We start from the raw sequence: 17,195 nt of genomic DNA on the forward strand, positions 1-17,195 counted from the left end.
TTAAAGGCCTGTGTATGTGGTTTGGTTTCTTGGCAGGTGGGTTCGATGGGTTTCCAGACCTAGGAGTTCTTGGTGCCTTGTCTTCCAGTACCCCAACAGGGCTACTGTGGCTCCTCCATTGCTGAAACTAGTTCAGGGTGGGGGAAGGGGACATGTTGTGGACCTGATGGTTGGTTTTGTGCTGAGTCATTGCCTTGGTGCACTGTGGAAGGGAGCTCTGGGAAGTGGACGGCTCCTTCTGTGAGGGAGTGCTTCTGTCGTCAACGGGGTATTGCATAGGCTGCATAACACTGCTAGGTAGATAAATATGGTGGTCTTACCCCAGGGCCTCCACAACTCCTGGATGGGCCTAGCCTAAGCAATTCTGATTTAACTTATTGCCCCTCCTTTTAGCAATACTGTTGAGTTAAATAACAGCTTTTGCATTTAAAATAATAAAAAATATTTTTGTAGATATGGGATCTTGCTATGTTGCCCAGGCTGGCCTGAAACTCCTGGCTTCAAGTGATCCTCTGGCCTTCGCCTCCTAAAGTACTGGGATTACAGGCATGAGACCGTGGCCTGGCCTGGCCTTTATTTTTTACATTTTGCAAGGACATTTTAAGACACTTTCTTCGTTTTCTGTTTTTACTCCTGCTGAGGAGTTGATCCCCATTTTACAAAATGGACAAAACATTCTCCCCAGGGCAGAGTAGACATTTGAGAATAATTGTTTTTGCAGAACCGGGAAACCACCTATTTTGTCCCAAGTATACTGGTTGATGCATTAGCAGTTACTCACTATCTGCTTTTCCAGAGGTTTGAACAATGAGTGTTAATGCTTGGTGTAGTGAATTTTGTGTGATTTCGAATGTGATAGTTGACTCATTGCACAGCTCTGTCTTGCAAGTTCAGATCTGAACTGTAGCTCTAAGAGGGAAAAGCAGAAGTGGAGCTGCCTTTCGTGCCATAGCTAGCCTTTTAATAAAATAGAGGTAAAAAATCCTTTGGCTTTTCAGCATTTTGGTGTGATTGGAAAGGCTATTACTATCTTATATTCAGCATGAGTCTTGAGCAATTACTGATTAATATGGTTTGGCCGTGTCTCCACCCAAATCTCAGCTTGTAGTTCCCATAATCCCCATGTGTCGTGGGAGGGACCTGGTGGGAGGTAATTGAATCATGACGGGGGTTACCCTCATGCTGTTCTCGTGATCATGAGTGAGTTCTCACGAGATCTGCTGGTTTTATAAGGGATTTTTCCCCCTCTTGCTCCGCACTTCTCCTTGCTGAAAAAGGATGTGTTTGCTTCCCCGTCTGCCATGATTGTAAGTTTCTTGAGGCCTTCCTAGCCATGCTTAACTATGAGTCAATTAAACCTCTTTCTTTTATAAATTACCCAGTCTTGAGTATGTCTTTATTAGCAGTGTGAGAACAGACCAATACGCTGATCTGAGTTGATATTCTTAAATTAATGGTAAGATATTTCTTTCTTTCTTTCTTTCTTTTTTTGAGACAGAGTCTTGCACTGTTGACCAAGCTGGAGTGCAGTGGCGCAATCTCGGCTCACTGCAACCTCCACCTCCCAGGTTGAAGCAATTCTCCTGCCTCAGCCTCCCAGGTAGCTGGGATTACAGGCATGTGCCACCACGCCCAGCTAATTTTTGTAATTTTAGTAGAGACGGGGTTTCATTATGTTGGCCAGACTGGTCTCGAACGCCTGACCTTGTGATCCACCCTCCTCGGCCTCCCAAAGTGTTGAGATTACAGGCCTGAGCCACCTCGCCCAGCCAGATATTTCTATTTTGATGATCTTTGAGTCCTGAGGTAGCTTCAGAGTGGATTGAACCAGAGACAGATGGTGTTAGTAGTTTCTGCCCTGGCTTCTTTGCAACTTAACATACTTGACTTTTTAGTGTTTTTGGCTAAGGAAAGTGTATTTTCTAGTTTGTGGCAGTTTTAAGCAAATGTGGCTTGAATAAAACTAGAGAGAAGTTTAATTTTTGATAAATCAGTGACAGTGACAAGTTGTTTTTCTTCCTTTCCAGTTATACATGGGAAGCTGTTGATACCAAAAATAATGTACTTTATAAAATCAACATCTGCGGAAGTGTGGATGTTGTCCAGTGCGGGCCGTCAAGTGCTGTTTGTATGCACGACTTGAAGACACACACTTACCATTCAGTGGGTAAGTAAAACTACCTTAAATTACTGGATTGGCAATATGATTCCTCAGTTTTGCAAAAATGACTGTTTATAGCTATATGTATATAGCTATACAAAAATTATGAATGTTTAGAAATTATAAATGTTTATAATACATAATACACATTTGTTAGTAGTTAAAAATGATAACGGTTTGAACGTCTAGTATGAGCTGTGAAACTAGGTTAGTCCTGTCTAGTGGATACTATGCAGACAACCGCTATGAAGAATTATGTAGATGTGTATTTGATATTGAAAGATGTCTCCTAGATGGCTCTCCCTTCTCACCCACGTTTTTCTTAAGCCCTGTTTTTACATTCTCCCCCAGCCCCCATTTCCTTTACTGCTCCCCGCACTCCCACTCCTTTGTGCCTTCCAGTTTTGGCTGTGGTTCCCAGACAATGTGTGTGCCATCAAAGATGGTCACTGGAGTTAGGCTTACATTAAAGGTTAAATAGTCCTGAGGATTGGCAGTCTCAGAGAAAAAGGTGCGGCCCCTTCTTTCCTAGGGTTCATTTCATTTCCCCAAATGTATGCCTTTTGGATCAGGATCGCTATCCTGTGAAGAATATGAATCCAAGTGGATTGATAGCACCAGGTTACATGGAGTAGGGTCGGGCAGATACCTGAAGGAGGGGATGCAGGGTGGACAGAAAAGCAGGACACATTGCCCTTGGATTTGGCAATATGGATGTCTGTGGTGACCTTTCACTGAGGCAGTTAGAATAATGAAGTTTGACCACAGTGGATGGTCGTGACATAGTGATGGTATGTGACTAGCGATCGTCTGATAACTAGAAGAGGATGCTAGCTAGGCTTTTGGATTTGGGAGAGAAGCTTACTGTGGTAGCTCTGTCATTTTGTGTTTTAAACATTTTTACATTTTTACAGATTTGGGGGTTCAAGTACAGTTTGTTACGTGGATATATTGCATAGTCGCAAATCTGGGTTTTTAATACCTGTCACCTGAATAGTGTTTTTTAATACCTGTCACCTGAATAGTGTACATTGTACCCAGTAGATAATTTCTAATTCCTCACCCCCCAACCTTTCTGAGTCTCCAGTGTCTGTTATTCCACTGTCCATATCCATGTGTACATATTGTTTAGTTCCTACTTATAAGTGAGAACATGTGGTATTTGATGTTCTCTTTCTGAGTTATTTTACTTAGGAAAATGGACTGTTGTTTGATTCATGTTGCTGCAAAACATGTGATTTCATTCCTTTTTATGGCCAAGGTGTGGAATTTGACCATAAAAAAGAATGAAATCACACACACACACACCACATTTTTTGTTATCCAGTCATCCATTGATGGACACTTGGGTTGATTCCACATCTTTGCGATTGTGAATAGTGCTGTGATAAACATTGAGTGCAGGTATCTTTCTGATATGATGATTTTTTTCCTTCAGGTGTATAGTCAATAGTGGGATTGCTGGATGGAATGGTAGTTCTATTTTTAGTTCCTTGGTAGATCTCTATACTGTTTTCCATAGAGGATATCCTAATTTACATTCCCACCAACAGTATGTAAGCGTTCCCGTTTTTCTACATTCTTCCCAACATCTTTTGCTTTTTGACTTTTTAATAATTGCCATTCCGGTGGGTGTAAGATGATGTCTCATTGTGGTTTTAATTTGCCTTTCTCTGATGATTCGGGATGTGGAACATTTTTACATATGCTTGTTGGCCACTTGTATATCTTCAGAGAAATGTCTGTGCATGTCCTTTGCCCTGTTTTTAAAGGGGTTCTTTTTTCTTTTTAAATTGTTTTGAGTTCGTTGTAGATTCTGGATGTCAGTCCTTTGTCAGACGAACAGTTTGCAAATATTTTCACCCGTTCTGTAGGTTTTCTGTTTACTCTGCTGTGCAGAAGCTTTTTAGTTTAATTAAATCTTGTCTATTTTTGTTTTGTTGCATTTGCTTTTGAGGTTTTAGTTACGAAATCTTTGTCTAGGCCAATGTCCAGGATAGTGTTTCCTGGGTTTTCTTCTAGAATATTCATAGTTTCAGATCTTACATTTAAGTCTCCAACTTTTGTGTATGGTGAGAGATAGGGATGTAGTTTCATTCTTCTGCATGTGGCTGTCCAGTTTTCCCAGCACCATTTATCGAATAGGGTATCCCTTCCCCAGTGTTATGTTTTTGTCCGCTTTGTCAAAGATCAGTTGGTTGTAAGTATGTGGCTTTGACTCTGGGTTCTCTATTCTGTTCCACTGATCTGTTTGCCTATTTTTATATCAGTACTATGCTGTTTGATTACTATAGCCTTCAGATATAATTTGAAGTCAAGTAACATGATGCCTCTGGCTTTGTTATTTGCTTTTGCTCTTCAGGCTTTGGCTACTCATATGGTTCCATATGAATTTTAGGATTGTTTTTCTAATTCTGTGAAAAATGACTTTGGTACTTTGATAAAAATTACATTGAATCTGCAGATTGCTTTGGTCATTATGGTCGTGTTAACAATACTAATTCTTCTAGGCCATGATTTTTGCATGTATTCATTAGGAATATTGGCCTGTAGTTTTCCTTTTTTGTTGTGTCCTTGCCTTGCTTTGGTATTAGGGTGTTACTGGCTTCATAAAACAAGTTAGGGAGGATTCCCTCCAACTTTATTTTATTTTATTTTTTTTGCAGCGAGCAGTTTCAGTGGGATTGGTACCAGTTCTTTGTACCTTTGGTAGAATTTGGCTCTCAATCTGTCTGTTTCTGTGCTTTTTCTTGAGAGATTTTTAAAGTACTGATTCAGTCTCACTACTTGTTACTGGTCTTTTCAGGATTTCTGTTTCTTCCGATTCAATATTGGGAGGTTGTATGTTTCCAGGATTGTATCTGTTTCCTCTAGGTTTTCTAGTTTTTGAGTGTAGAGATGTTTATAGTAGCCTCTGATGATCTTTTGTCTCTCTGTAGTATCCGTTTTAATGTCTACTTTTTCATTTCTGATTGTGCTTGTTTGAATTGCATCTCTTCTTTTTTTGGTTGAGTAGTGGTCCATTGATTTTGTTTATCTTTTCAAAGAACCAACTTTGTTTTGTTGATACTTTGCATTTTTTTGGGGGGGTCTCAGTTTTATTTAGTTCTGCTCTGATTTTTGTTATTTCTTCTGTTAGGCTTCAACTTGGTTTGTTCTTTTTTTTTTTTCAAGTGCCATGAGGGTTATATTAGGTCATTAATTTGTGATCTTTCTTTTTGATGTAGACATTTAGTGCTATAAACTTCGTCTTACTGCTGCTTTGCTGTATCCCAGAGGTTTTGGTCTATTATGTCTCTATTTATATTCATTTCAAAAAATTTTCACATTTCATCCTAACTTTGTCATTGACCCAAAGGTTATTCAGGAGCAGGTTGTTTAATGTCCATGGATTTGTGTAGTTTTGAGAGTTCTCCTCTTGGAATTGATTTCTAGTTTTATTCCACCGTGATCTGGGAAGATAGTTGATATGATTTCAGTTTTTAAAATGTATTGAGACTTGTTTTGTGGCCTAACATATGGTCTATCCTGGAGAGTGTTCCATGTGCTAAGAGGAATGTTTGTCCTGTGGTTGTTGGGTAGCATGTTCTTTAAATGTCTTTTAGGTCCATTTAATCCTGAGTCCGATTTAAGTTCAGTGTTTTATTGTTGATTTTCTGTCTTGATTATCTTTCTAGTGCTATTAGTGAGGTGTTGAAGTCTCTCATTATTATTACATTGCTGTCTGTCTCTTAGGTCTAGTGGTAATTATTTTATGAATCTGAGTGCTTTGGTGTGGGGTGCATTTGTAGTTAGGATGGTTATATCTTGTTGAATTGATCCCTTTATCATTATTTAATGGTCTTCTTTTTGTTTTCTCTTTTAACTGTTGTTGACTTAAAAGGCTGTTTTGTCCAAGTATGTCTTCTCCTGCTCACTTTTGGTTTCTGTTTGCATGGAATATCTTTTCCTACCTCTTTACCTTGAGTCTTTGTTTTTACCAGTTAGGTGGTTTTCTGTAAGCAACATACGGTTGGATCGTTTTTTTTTTTTGTAGATATGTGAGTTTTATACCTTTTGTCTGGGTTAATTCAAACCTGTCTTTAAGCTATCAGATTCTCTTTTCTGCTGGTCTAGTCTGCTGTTCAAGCTTTCAATTGTATTTTGTAATTCCTACAATGAATTTTTTATTTCTGGAATTTCTGTCTGGTTTTCTAAAAAATAGCTATCTCTAGTAAAATTTTAATTTAGATCCTGTATTGTTTTTCTGGTTTGTGTTGGTTTTTTGACTTTCTCTTGGACCTTATTGTGCTTCTTTAAAATCAATATTTTGAATTCCTTATCTGGTATTTCAAGGATTTCATTTTCATTAGGGTCCACTGCTGGAGAGTTAGTGTGAGTCTTGGGGATGTTGCAGCACTCTTTTTTTTTTCTTTTTTAATACTTCTAGAGTTGTTACTCTGCTTCATTCTCATCTGGATAAACTGTCTCTTCTTTATTTTTAAATTTACTTTGGCAGAATTTTTTTTCCCTTGAGAATGTGAATATAATGTATGTTATATATAGTTGTTTGACTTCAGTTCTGGTTGCTTTCAGTGACAAAGACTCTGAGTTTCTTGGTTATAGATGGCCTTTTTGTGGTAGCTTTCTCAAATGCTAGTGATAGTAGTGATGTGCTGGGTGTGTGAGCAGGGTCCTCACCCATCTCCCGCTGGGCCTGGAAGGCAGAGTTCTCAGGAAGTTATCTTGTTCTCCTTTGCTTTGCACTTGTGGCAGCAGAATTTATATTGGGTTGTGCAGGCCAGCAGGTGGTATTTACCGGTAAAAGCCAGCTGCAGTGGAATCCGATGGGTTTATGCGTGACCTTTGTTTATGGGGGAAGCTCTGTTGCTTCAGGCAGTGACGTGGTCTGTGGAATGCACAGTGGCCTGAGCTCCCTGCTCAACCCCCTGAGTGGGGGATAAAGCTAAACTGAACTGCCAGTTCTCTTGGATACTCCAGTGGTTCAAGCACCAGCCCTAACACGGGTAGCAGGGGGAGCTCTGTAGAAGTTGCCAAGGTGTCTGTGGGGAGGTGTGGGGACTGCCCCAGCTCTATGGCCTGGGCAGATAGGAGTACAATCTGCCTCCCTGTCACACCCCGTCCTGGTGCTGGGGACATTCAGAACATGAGAATATCGCTATCTGTCTCAGGCTGCAGTGTAGTGAGTGCCATGAGAGACACCCATGGCTTACTACCAACTTGTCTTCTGCAGTGAGCCTCCTCCCTCAACCCAAAGCACACAGATTTGTAGCTCTCTTGCTCTTTGCCACAGGGATGCTGTGGGTCCATGTAGAGAGGGTGGGGCCGCACCTTTCATACAAGTCCTGGCCCAGTGGGCACACTGCCGGTGGAAACAGCTGCCCCTAACAGCCACAGAATGGCCACTGTCCCATGTGCCTGTGCCAACCTGTGGCTCCCCTGGGTCCAGCCAGCCCTGTGTGGCTGCTGCAGTCTCAGCAGGTGCCAAGAAAGGTCTGTGGGGCCTCTGGTGATATAGAGACATCAGTGCTGAGCTTCCCCAGGCAGTCCTCCAAGGACTTTGCCCTTAGTATGATGCCCGCTACCGCTGCCACCGCCACCCAGGTCCACTGGAGGGTGAGTAACCTGACACAAGCGGTAGTCTGATGTAATGCCCTCAGGACATCCCCAAATTGCTGCCCGCACCAGTGTTTGGGTTTGCGAGGGCAGAAAAGCTCTCCCACAGTTTGGGTACCAGCAGTTGGCCACAGAGGCGAGGGGCAGCAGTGGCATTCCCACCACCCCTTTCAAGGGAATACCAAGTTCCTCAGGGCTCCTAGCCGCTCTCTGCCCCTCTCTTGTTTCTTTTTTTTTTTTTTTGACCTGGCTTCATCCCAGGGGTTCTCCACCAGGCTCCAGTACTCTCCACTTGATAGTCCATTCTGGTGATGGTTGCTCGCCTGTAACTCTGGTTCTTCTGAGAACTGGCCTCTGACAACTGTGTTCAGCTGTCTCGAAACAAACCCCCACTTGTCGTTTTGCATAGAAATTCCTAAACACAGTTAAAAGAGCTTTGTAGAAAGCAGTGTTTACAGTAAGAAGATAAGGGAGTGCAAGGTCTGCTGGTTGAGGCCCAGCTCCTGTTTGATTTCCCTCTCTGTCTACAAAGAGACCATCCAGACTGAAAAACCTGGTGGAAGGGATTTGAGGCCTGGGATTGAGATCTGAGAAAGCACTGGATTGTCGTGAATTCTTGGGTCTGACAAATGTTGCCCTTTGGTGATATACTTGGGAAACTTACAGATGAGATGGCCAATTTCCTCATCGTGCTCTTTTGAGAACTCACAGAGAAAGGCCACAAGTAAGCCTGTTGGCCAGTGTGACGTAGGTGTTCAGAAAGAAGGAAAAGTAGCTTTTTTCTTGATTTTATTATAATACTTCAATATTTTTGGCTAATGAACGCGTGTCTTGAGTTTATGGTAGGATAGGATAGGATAGGATAGGACAGGACAGGACCACGTAGACTGATGCCAGATGGAGACAACTTACTTGAAGGATAATTTGTGAGCTTGGCCTCACTGGACAGAGTTTGAGTTTGACCAAGTTCTGTGGGCCTTGAAAGCCAGGGAGGAGGAGGAGAGTGGTTATTTTCTGGTCGGGAGTGGATCCATTACAGATCTTTTGTGATGGTAGCGGGGAGGTGATGTGATAGAAGGTGTTTTTAGGAAGCTGGCCACGTGGAATAGGAAAGGATGCTTATGGGGGAGATACCAAAGATAACTAGATGACTAAAAAGTAACTTACAGGTTAAGTTGATGATGATACTATTATAAACCAGCAGTTTCCAATCTCATTTTTTCCCTGAAATACATGGGACCGATCCCTTTCCCAGAGCTTGAAACTTCCAGAGGGAGTCATCATATATACTTTCAGGACTGTCAATAACGGCTCCCTTTCTTCAATTGGAGAGAGCAGTTTGTATGAGTGAATGAGAGTGACATTGACAGTAGCGTAGGGATAATCCTGAATCAAATCTAATTTGCATATACAATAAAAATACCTAAATTTGTTGCGCATTCATGTGCTAGGCCTAATGTTTTAAAGTAAAATATCTCATTTAATTCATTCAACAACCCTTTAAAGTAGGTGATTTCATTTCCCTCATGTTATAAATGAAGAAACTGAAGTGCAAAATGGATCTGTGTTCCACAGTGGGCGGGTCTATGCACATCTGCCCCCGGAGTCCCAGGAAGTTGAGAGGCTGAAGAAAGAGGCTGACACCCAGTTTCTCAGAAAGGAACATTTAATAGGGACTTATGAATAGAAGCCACATCTCCAGAAGTCACGAGATGAGATGGATCCCTCCGCCATTACCCACCCGGGACCCAGGGCTCATTCATCATAGGGAAGGGGTGGTTCAGAAGGGATGTGTAGGACAATTGAAGTAGGTTTTTTGACCTAAGGGGAGGATTCATGATAAGTACCTGCTCTTACACAAGGAACAGTAGATAAACCGGAAATCTTGAGGCCTTCCTGAAACTGGGGTTAATCAGAAGTCAGCAGGGCTGTTTGGCCCCCAGAATGGAGTTACTGTAGCCTCCACAATGAGCACCTTGCTGGAGGTGGTGTGGTTATGGATTTGAATGTGGACAGCCAGCTCCAGAGCCTGTGTATTCACTCAGGGCTGTGTTTTTATGTGAGTCATTTGGTCACATCAGACAGATTGGAGCTGAAATGGAGACCAGGAAGGGAGATGTGAATGTGTGGCTCTGAGAGGACATCTGAGAACAAACTTCTTTTGATCTTGCTAGAAAGGAAAAAATGTGAATCTTCAAAACGACCACAAGCACTGGAGCTCCCAGCAGATCAGAGGAACAGAAGAGCTAGTATAGAAATAGATCCAAATATATATGATAACTTAAGATAACTTACAACCAAAAAATTGGGTGTAAGTAGCTATTGTCTCTTAGGAAATAAAGTTCAATCCCTCCTTTAGATCACATACGGAAATTGCAGCTCAGTTAAGATTTGAAAGTAAAAAGACAATAGAACATTGGGAAAAAAATTAGTAACTTGTAGATATAATCTAGAAGAGCCTTCCTTAAGGAAACCTGGAAGCCATACTGGAGAAGAGGAACATTTCTTATTACATATCTTTTAATGACTAACAGGTGTTCTAAAGACAAAAGACATATGCTAGACTGGGAAAAACATTCCCAGCATGTTTGTCAATGTACTAATAGGATGAGAACTTTTCTTAAAAATTGGTAAGAAAAACAACCCAGGAGAAAAATGGCAAAGTCAAAGAACAGGTAATTCGCAAAAGAAGAAATCCAGACGGTCGATACAACTTCACTAGTAAGCCAGGTGTATTAGGCCTTTCTCACATTGCTATAAAGAACTACCTGATACTTGGTAATTTATGAAAGAGAGAGGTTGGATTCACAGTTCTGAAGGCTGTATAGGAAGCATGGCTGGGGAGGCCTCAGGAAACTTAAAATCATGGCAGCAGGTGAAGGGGAAGCAGGCAGCTTCTTCGCATAGTGACAGGAGAGGAGTGGGGAGGTGCTACACCCTTTTAAACAAGCAGATCTCGTGAGAACGCTATCACGAGACAGCACTTGGGGATGGTGCTAAACCATTAGAAACCAGCTCTGTGATCCAATTACCTCCCACCAGGCCCCACCTCCAACACTCGAGATCACAATTCATCATGAGATTTGGGTGGCGAGACAGCTAAGCCGCATCACCAGGTATAAATGTAAATCAGAGCAATTATGAGATCTCATTTTTCTTTGAGAAGTTGGCAGAAATTTAAGTGGTTGAATCATAGAGTGCTGGCAGGGAGCCTGGAAATGGGCAAATTTATTTATATGTTGCTGTAGGAAGATGGTTGTCTCTTAATCCTTTTGGGAAGATAATAGTTGGTGCGAGTTTTTTTTTTTTTGGAGATAGAATCTCACTCTGTTGCCCAGGCCGGAGTGCAGTGGCGCGATCTTGGCTCACTGCAACCTCCGCCCCCTGGGTTTAAGTGATTCTCCTGCCTCAGCCTCCTGAGTAGCTTAGATCACAGGCACCACCATGTCTGGCTAATTTTTTTTTTTTTTTTTTTGTATTTTTAGTAGAGATGGGGTTTCACCATTTGACCAGGCTGGTCTTGAATTCCTGACCTCAAGTGATCCGCCCGCCTTGGTGCTCCAAAGTGCTGGGATTACAGGCGTGAGCCACCTCGCCTGGCCTGGTGTGAGTTTTAAAGTGCTCTAAGGTGGGGGTCCTCAACCCCCGGGCCACAGACTGATTCCGGTTTGTAGCCTGTTAGGAACTGGGCTGCACAGCAGGAGGTGAGTGGCGGGTGAGAGACTGAAGCTTCATCTGTACGTACAGCCGCTCCCCACTGCTTGCACTACTGCCTGCGCTCTGCATCCTATTAGATAAGTGGCAGCATTAGATGCTCATAGGAGCGCAAACCCTATTGTGAACTGCGCATGCAAGGGACCTAGGTTGTGGCCTCTTATGAGAATCTAATGCCTGATGATCTGTCAGTGTCTCCCATCACCCCCACCTGGGACCATCTAGTTGCTCAGGCTGATATTGATTCTATACTATGGTGTATTGTATAATTATTTCATTATGTATTGCAATGTAATAATAATAGAAATAAAGGGTACAATAAATGTAATATGCTTGAATCATCCTGAAACCATCCCGCCCCCAACCCAAGTCCGTGGAAAAATTGTCTTTCATGAAACCAGTCACTGGTGCCAAAAAGGTTAGGGACTGCTGCCATAAAATTTTTTATAGTGAGAAACAAAGACCTAACTGCTGGTTTAAACAATATTACATTATTTTAAATTGAGGAATCATACATTATCCACACATCCAAGGAGCTCAGAAGAAATTTAAAAAATCATACATTAGTGTTTCCTTAGGCAAATGATATTACATATGTGAATCTTAGCAAATGTTAGCCATCATTTTTATAGGGCCTGTGAACAATATTTGGTCCCATTTGCAACCTAATTATCTTCACATTTTAAAGTGGTTTATACGTTTTATATACATTTGACCCTTGAACAGCACTAGAGTTAGGGGCACCAACCCCCTGCACAGTTGAAAATCCACATTTAACCTCACTCCCTCTAACCAGAGCTGCTAATAGCCTGCTGTTGATGGGAAGCTTTACCAGTAACATAAAGTCGATTAACACATATTTTGCATGTTATATGTATTAAATACTGTATTCCTAGAATAAAGTAAGGTAAAGGAAAGAAACTATTAAGAAAATCAGGCCGGGTGTGGTGGCTCACACCTCTAATCACAGCACTTTGGGAGGCTGAGGTGGGAGGATCAGTGGAGCCCAGAAGTTTGAGACCAGCTTGGACAACATAGTGGAACCCCATCTCTGCAAAAAGTAAAAGAATTAGCCAGGCATGGTGGTGCATGCCTGTAGTCCCAGCTACTTGGGAGGCTGAGGCAGGAGGATTGCTTGAGCCCAGGACTAGGTAAGAGAGAGGGACTGTGTCTCAGGAAAAAACAAATCATAAGGAAGAGAAAATATGTTTATTATTCAGTAAGTGGAAGTAGATCATCATATAAAGATCTTCATCCTCATTGTCTTCATGTAGGCTGAGTAGGAGGAGGAAGAGAAGGGACTGGTCTTGCTGTTCTGGGGTTCCAGAGGGGAAAGAAAATCAGTGTATAAGTGGACCTGGGAAGTTCAGACCTGCACAGTTCAAGGGTCAACTGTATTTGATTTCCTTTTTAAGTACCTCAGATGTCTGACTTAACAGTTAAAAATTCAGTGTAACAATAATTATAAATTTATGAGTATTATATATTTAATAATTCTTATATATTTACTAGTTATGATAAACCTAAAATTCTCTTAAGTATTCTAATACTGTGGCATAAGTCTGAATTAACTGCTGAGTTATAAACTTTGGATTGGAGTTATATTAAATATCGCAGTAAAAATACCAAGTACGTTCACATTTTTTCTATCACATCAAATATTAATATTATGATTTTAATTAACCTTCTGAGGATTAAAGCTCTATATCCATTTCAGGAAGCCTGTTACCAGCCCATTTAACTTAAGGTAATGTACTCACTAGGGAACAGTGTTAATTGAGGTTACCACTAGAGCCTGGAATTCTGTTTGGCTTCTTGCTGGTGACCTGGTAGGACACAGTGAGTCCTACTGTAGTCGCCGTCCCAGGTGATTCATTTACTCTAAAGAGCCTGGCCCCTAACTTCCAGTGATTTGGTAGTGTCTAATTCTTGTATGCATTCACAGAAATCTAGAGCAAGCATTTGGATTGATCATTGGATTGTATCTTTCATCTCTTTGTCTCATAAGATGTGAAAATGCCTTTTCCTCTTAAGTCTTTTATTTTCTTAAAACCTAGAATTCTGTTGGATATTTAAGATGCTACCTGGTTGAGTTTTGGATACAACTCATGTTTTTATCTGATTTATGGTCTCTCCTGATAGTGTGGCAATACCTGTTAGGTTTTAAAATGTATATTCACATAATCTTTTGTGACTCAAACGGATAGAAGTAGTAGTACTATATGTAGATATTTCTACAAAAGGTTTTTGGTAGCATTGTTTATTGTGGCACATATGCTGGAACAATCTGTATGGGTATGGTTCAGTAATTTATAGTGTATTTTCTTCTTATTTACTTGGTTAAATCATCTAAAATTGTATGTATGCATTATATTAAAACAGCCAACAGTTAATGTTTATTTATAATAAATATTTGACTGTCAGTGACATGTAGGCCCTGGTTTAGGTACTGGAATTGAATCAGTCACTACAAAAGACAAGAATCTCTTTTTTTCATAGAGCTTACATTTTAGTAGGGTGGGAGACAGATGAAAAAAGCAATGGCTAAGTAGTATGTTAAACTATGATGACTGCTATAAAAAAAGAAAGGAAGGCTAATCAGGAGTACTGAGGGCTCAGGGGTGTGTGTGCAAGGATATTAAATAGGGTAAGTGTCACTGAGAACGTGACATGTAAGTAAAGACCTCAAGTTGAGGGAGTGAGCTGTGTGTCTCTCTGTGGGAACAGCCAGTTCAGGGGACAAGAGGGGTAGCCAAGGAGTGTGTTGGTGATAGCAAGAAAATAAATATCTTTTTAAAAGAGTATCCATATAAACAGAGAAGCTGGAGGTAAAAAAACACTGGATGAGTTTTTTTTTTTTTTTTTTTTTTAAATTTGGCAAAATAGCATGAATAGTGTATGTTGAAGGAAACGCTAAGTGGGTGTGCAGGGGAGAGAGGAAAGACTTGCTTGAGCAAATCAGGAAGTAGGACAGGAAGGGTTCTCCGCCTTGTAGGTTCTAATTGCCATGGCAATAATATAATTTTGCTGTAGCCCTGCGGCAGGCAGGGGGGCTGCTTGTGAAGTCAGGATCACCAGGCTTTGTGGCTTCAAGGAGGCCTAATCACTGTGGGCTTGCTTGGCCTTGGAAGTGCAGCCTCGTGGGCCCGCAGAGTGCGACTTGGTGGTCTGACTGAGCTGCACGTGAGGGCCCGGTGCAGCCTGGCATGGTGGTACCCTTGAGAGCATGGCCTGGAGGGCTCCGAGGTGCAGCCTGGCCAGTGTGGTCTGGAAGGGCCTGGCAAGCGCTATCTGGAGCACTCAGAGGTGTGGCCTGGTGGTCCGGGTGGGTCTAGTGAGCGTGGCTTGGAGTGCTGGGTTGTGTGGCCTGGCTGGCACTGAGGTCCCTGCGGATTCTGGAGAACCTGAAGGTGCGGCTCCGGGGGTGCGGCCAAGTGTGGTGTGGTGTGTGGTGTGGAGGGCCCTGTGTGCAGCCTGGTGGTTACTGTAAGCATGGTTTGGAGGGCCTGGTGAATGTGTCCTGGTAGGCCTGGTGAATGTGTAAGCATGGCCTAGAGTGTCACCAGACCAAACCGGACCCGTCTGCCAGTGCACCAGGGAAAGCCAAACACCGAAGTGCAGGGTTTTTGCTGGAGAGAGTGGACTGCACTGCGACGAGACAGGAAGAAAGCTCAAACCTGTAGCCCCAAGCTGGGGGCTGGGTGGGGTTTTATAAGCTTATGGTAATAAGGTGTGATCTGATTGGATCTTGCAATTAGATGACACCAGGGCTCTATCTGATTGGATCCTGGATCTTGCCTTGCGGTGTGCGCTTCTTCAGTCCCGCTCGTCAGTCCTAGCGCTTAGATTCCCCCCGTGTTGCAAGCTTGGTTCATCTGGGCAGGCTCCGGTGACGTGATCTCAAACTGGGAGCCCTGGCGGCTGAAAAACAACGAACAACTCTGTACATAAAAGATACAGCTTGGTCTAATGTGGTTCTAAAGAGGCTCTGCCAGCGAGTCCTAGGGGTTCCGGCGCGCAGCCCTGCAAACCTGGAGCTTAGGGTCCGCAGTCTGGGAGGCCGAGGCCTGGCATGTTGGGGACAGGCTGGGGGCCTGGCGTGGTGGCGGCAGCCCGCAGTCCTTGCCCGGCACTTCTCTGGGAGGCCGCGGTTCTCCGCGGCTCTCGCCGGTGTCTGCCCTTGGCCACTGGGCTGCGAGGAAGCCGGTTAGGGGTGGGTGTGCGCCCCGCCCGGGTCTACCGCCGAGGGATGCAGTGGCCGCCAGCGTGGCCGTGCGGCTGGGTCACTCCCTTCCCGCTTCCAGGGCTTTTTTTCTGCCTCCTTTTCAGGACGTGACCCTCACATTATTAGGGACTCGCAGGGGCTCTTGGCACAGAGGGGTCACCCTGTGTGCGAACAGGACACGAGGTTGGGGGCTTGCCTTCTGAAGCTGCCAGGAGACGCTGCATTCCTTTGCCTGTAGCGGCCGGCCCCCATCCTCCACCCACCCCATTCCCCTCCTCCCCCAACTGCAGTCTTCCGCGCCTCCTGGGCTCCTCGAGCCTCCCTGGGTCCCTTGCACCTCCCGATGTCCCCCACGACTCCTGGCTCTCGCGCTTCTCCAGGACCCCTTGCCTCCTGGGCCTCTTGCGCCTCCCCGGTCCTCCGCGCCTCCTCGGCCCCCGTGCATCCCCGCCCTTTGCGCCTCCTGGGGTTCCGTGCCTCCGGAGGCTTCCTTGCCTTCCGCCCCGCGGCTCGCCACACCCCTCGCCTCCTCATGCTCCTCCGGCCCCCACACCTCCCTACCCTTGTGCCTCTCTGCCTATCCCCTGTACCACCCGGCGCCCTCCACGCCCCATGCGCCTCCCCCTTCGCGCCTCCCCCTTCGCGCCTCCCCCTTCGCGCCTCCCGCTTCGCGCCTCCCCCTTCGCGCCTTCCCCTTTCGCGCCTCCCTGTACTCTTCATGCCCTGTGTGCCTGCTGCACCCCACGCGCCTTCTGCGTCTCCAGCCCTAACGCACTTCCAGCTGCGCGTCTCCCTAGGCGGGTACTTCGGCACCGCTGAGCCCGCCCCGGCCCCTGCTGAGTGCCTCCCAGACACGCCCACTGCAGGCGGGACTCGGGGAGCTGTCCAGGCGCAGGAGCTGTCCAGGCGCAGGAAGCTGTCCAGGCGCGGGAGCTGTCCAGGCGCAGGGAGCTGTCCAGGCGCGGAAGCTGTCCAGGCGCGGGAGCTGTCCAGGCGCAGGAAGCTGTCCAGGCGCGGAGAGCTGTCCAGGCGAGGGAGCTGTCCAGGCGCGGGCACTGTCCTTGGTTTCAGAGCCTCTGCAGGAGCTTCTAGCTGTCCTTTTGCGCTGGAGCCGACCAGGCGCAGAAGGTTTTCAGAAAAGACCCTGGGGTGTTGTCCAGATCGCGGGAAGGATGATCCTGGCACGGGAGCTTTTGCACGCAGGCAGAAGAACCACCGGGCCATCAGTCTGGTGCTGTGGGGCAGCGCTGACTTTTGGTTCGCCCCTGCCCCAAGACTTCAGGTGTATATGGGATTGGATCAGCTGTCATCCCGAGCTCATGACACATACAGTGATCCATGTGTTAATCCGTGGACTAACCTTTTTCCTTTTAAAAAATTAGTTGTTTTGTGTAATGTAGTGAGCCCTGTTACCAACAAAAATCTAGGATCTTGGCAGTAACCACTGTCTGTTTTGCTTTTCCCTCTTTGACTTTCCAC

General features: G+C 44.4%; 1 protein-coding gene across 1 annotated transcript in view; it reads left to right on the forward strand.

The window, feature by feature from the left end:
- Positions 1–17,195, forward strand: part of IGF2R (insulin like growth factor 2 receptor) — a 132,785-nt gene that overhangs the window by 19,510 nt on the left and 96,080 nt on the right. Inside the window, exon 2 of the mRNA XM_021938044.2 lies at positions 2,028–2,167. Coding sequence (XP_021793736.1) covers positions 2,028–2,167 — 140 coding nt within the window. The remainder of the gene's footprint in view (positions 1–2,027; positions 2,168–17,195) is intronic.

The sequence above is a fragment of the Papio anubis genome, chromosome 6 (genome assembly GCF_008728515.1).
Source record: "Papio anubis isolate 15944 chromosome 6, Panubis1.0, whole genome shotgun sequence".
Classification (NCBI taxonomy): domain Eukaryota; kingdom Metazoa; phylum Chordata; class Mammalia; order Primates; family Cercopithecidae; genus Papio; species Papio anubis.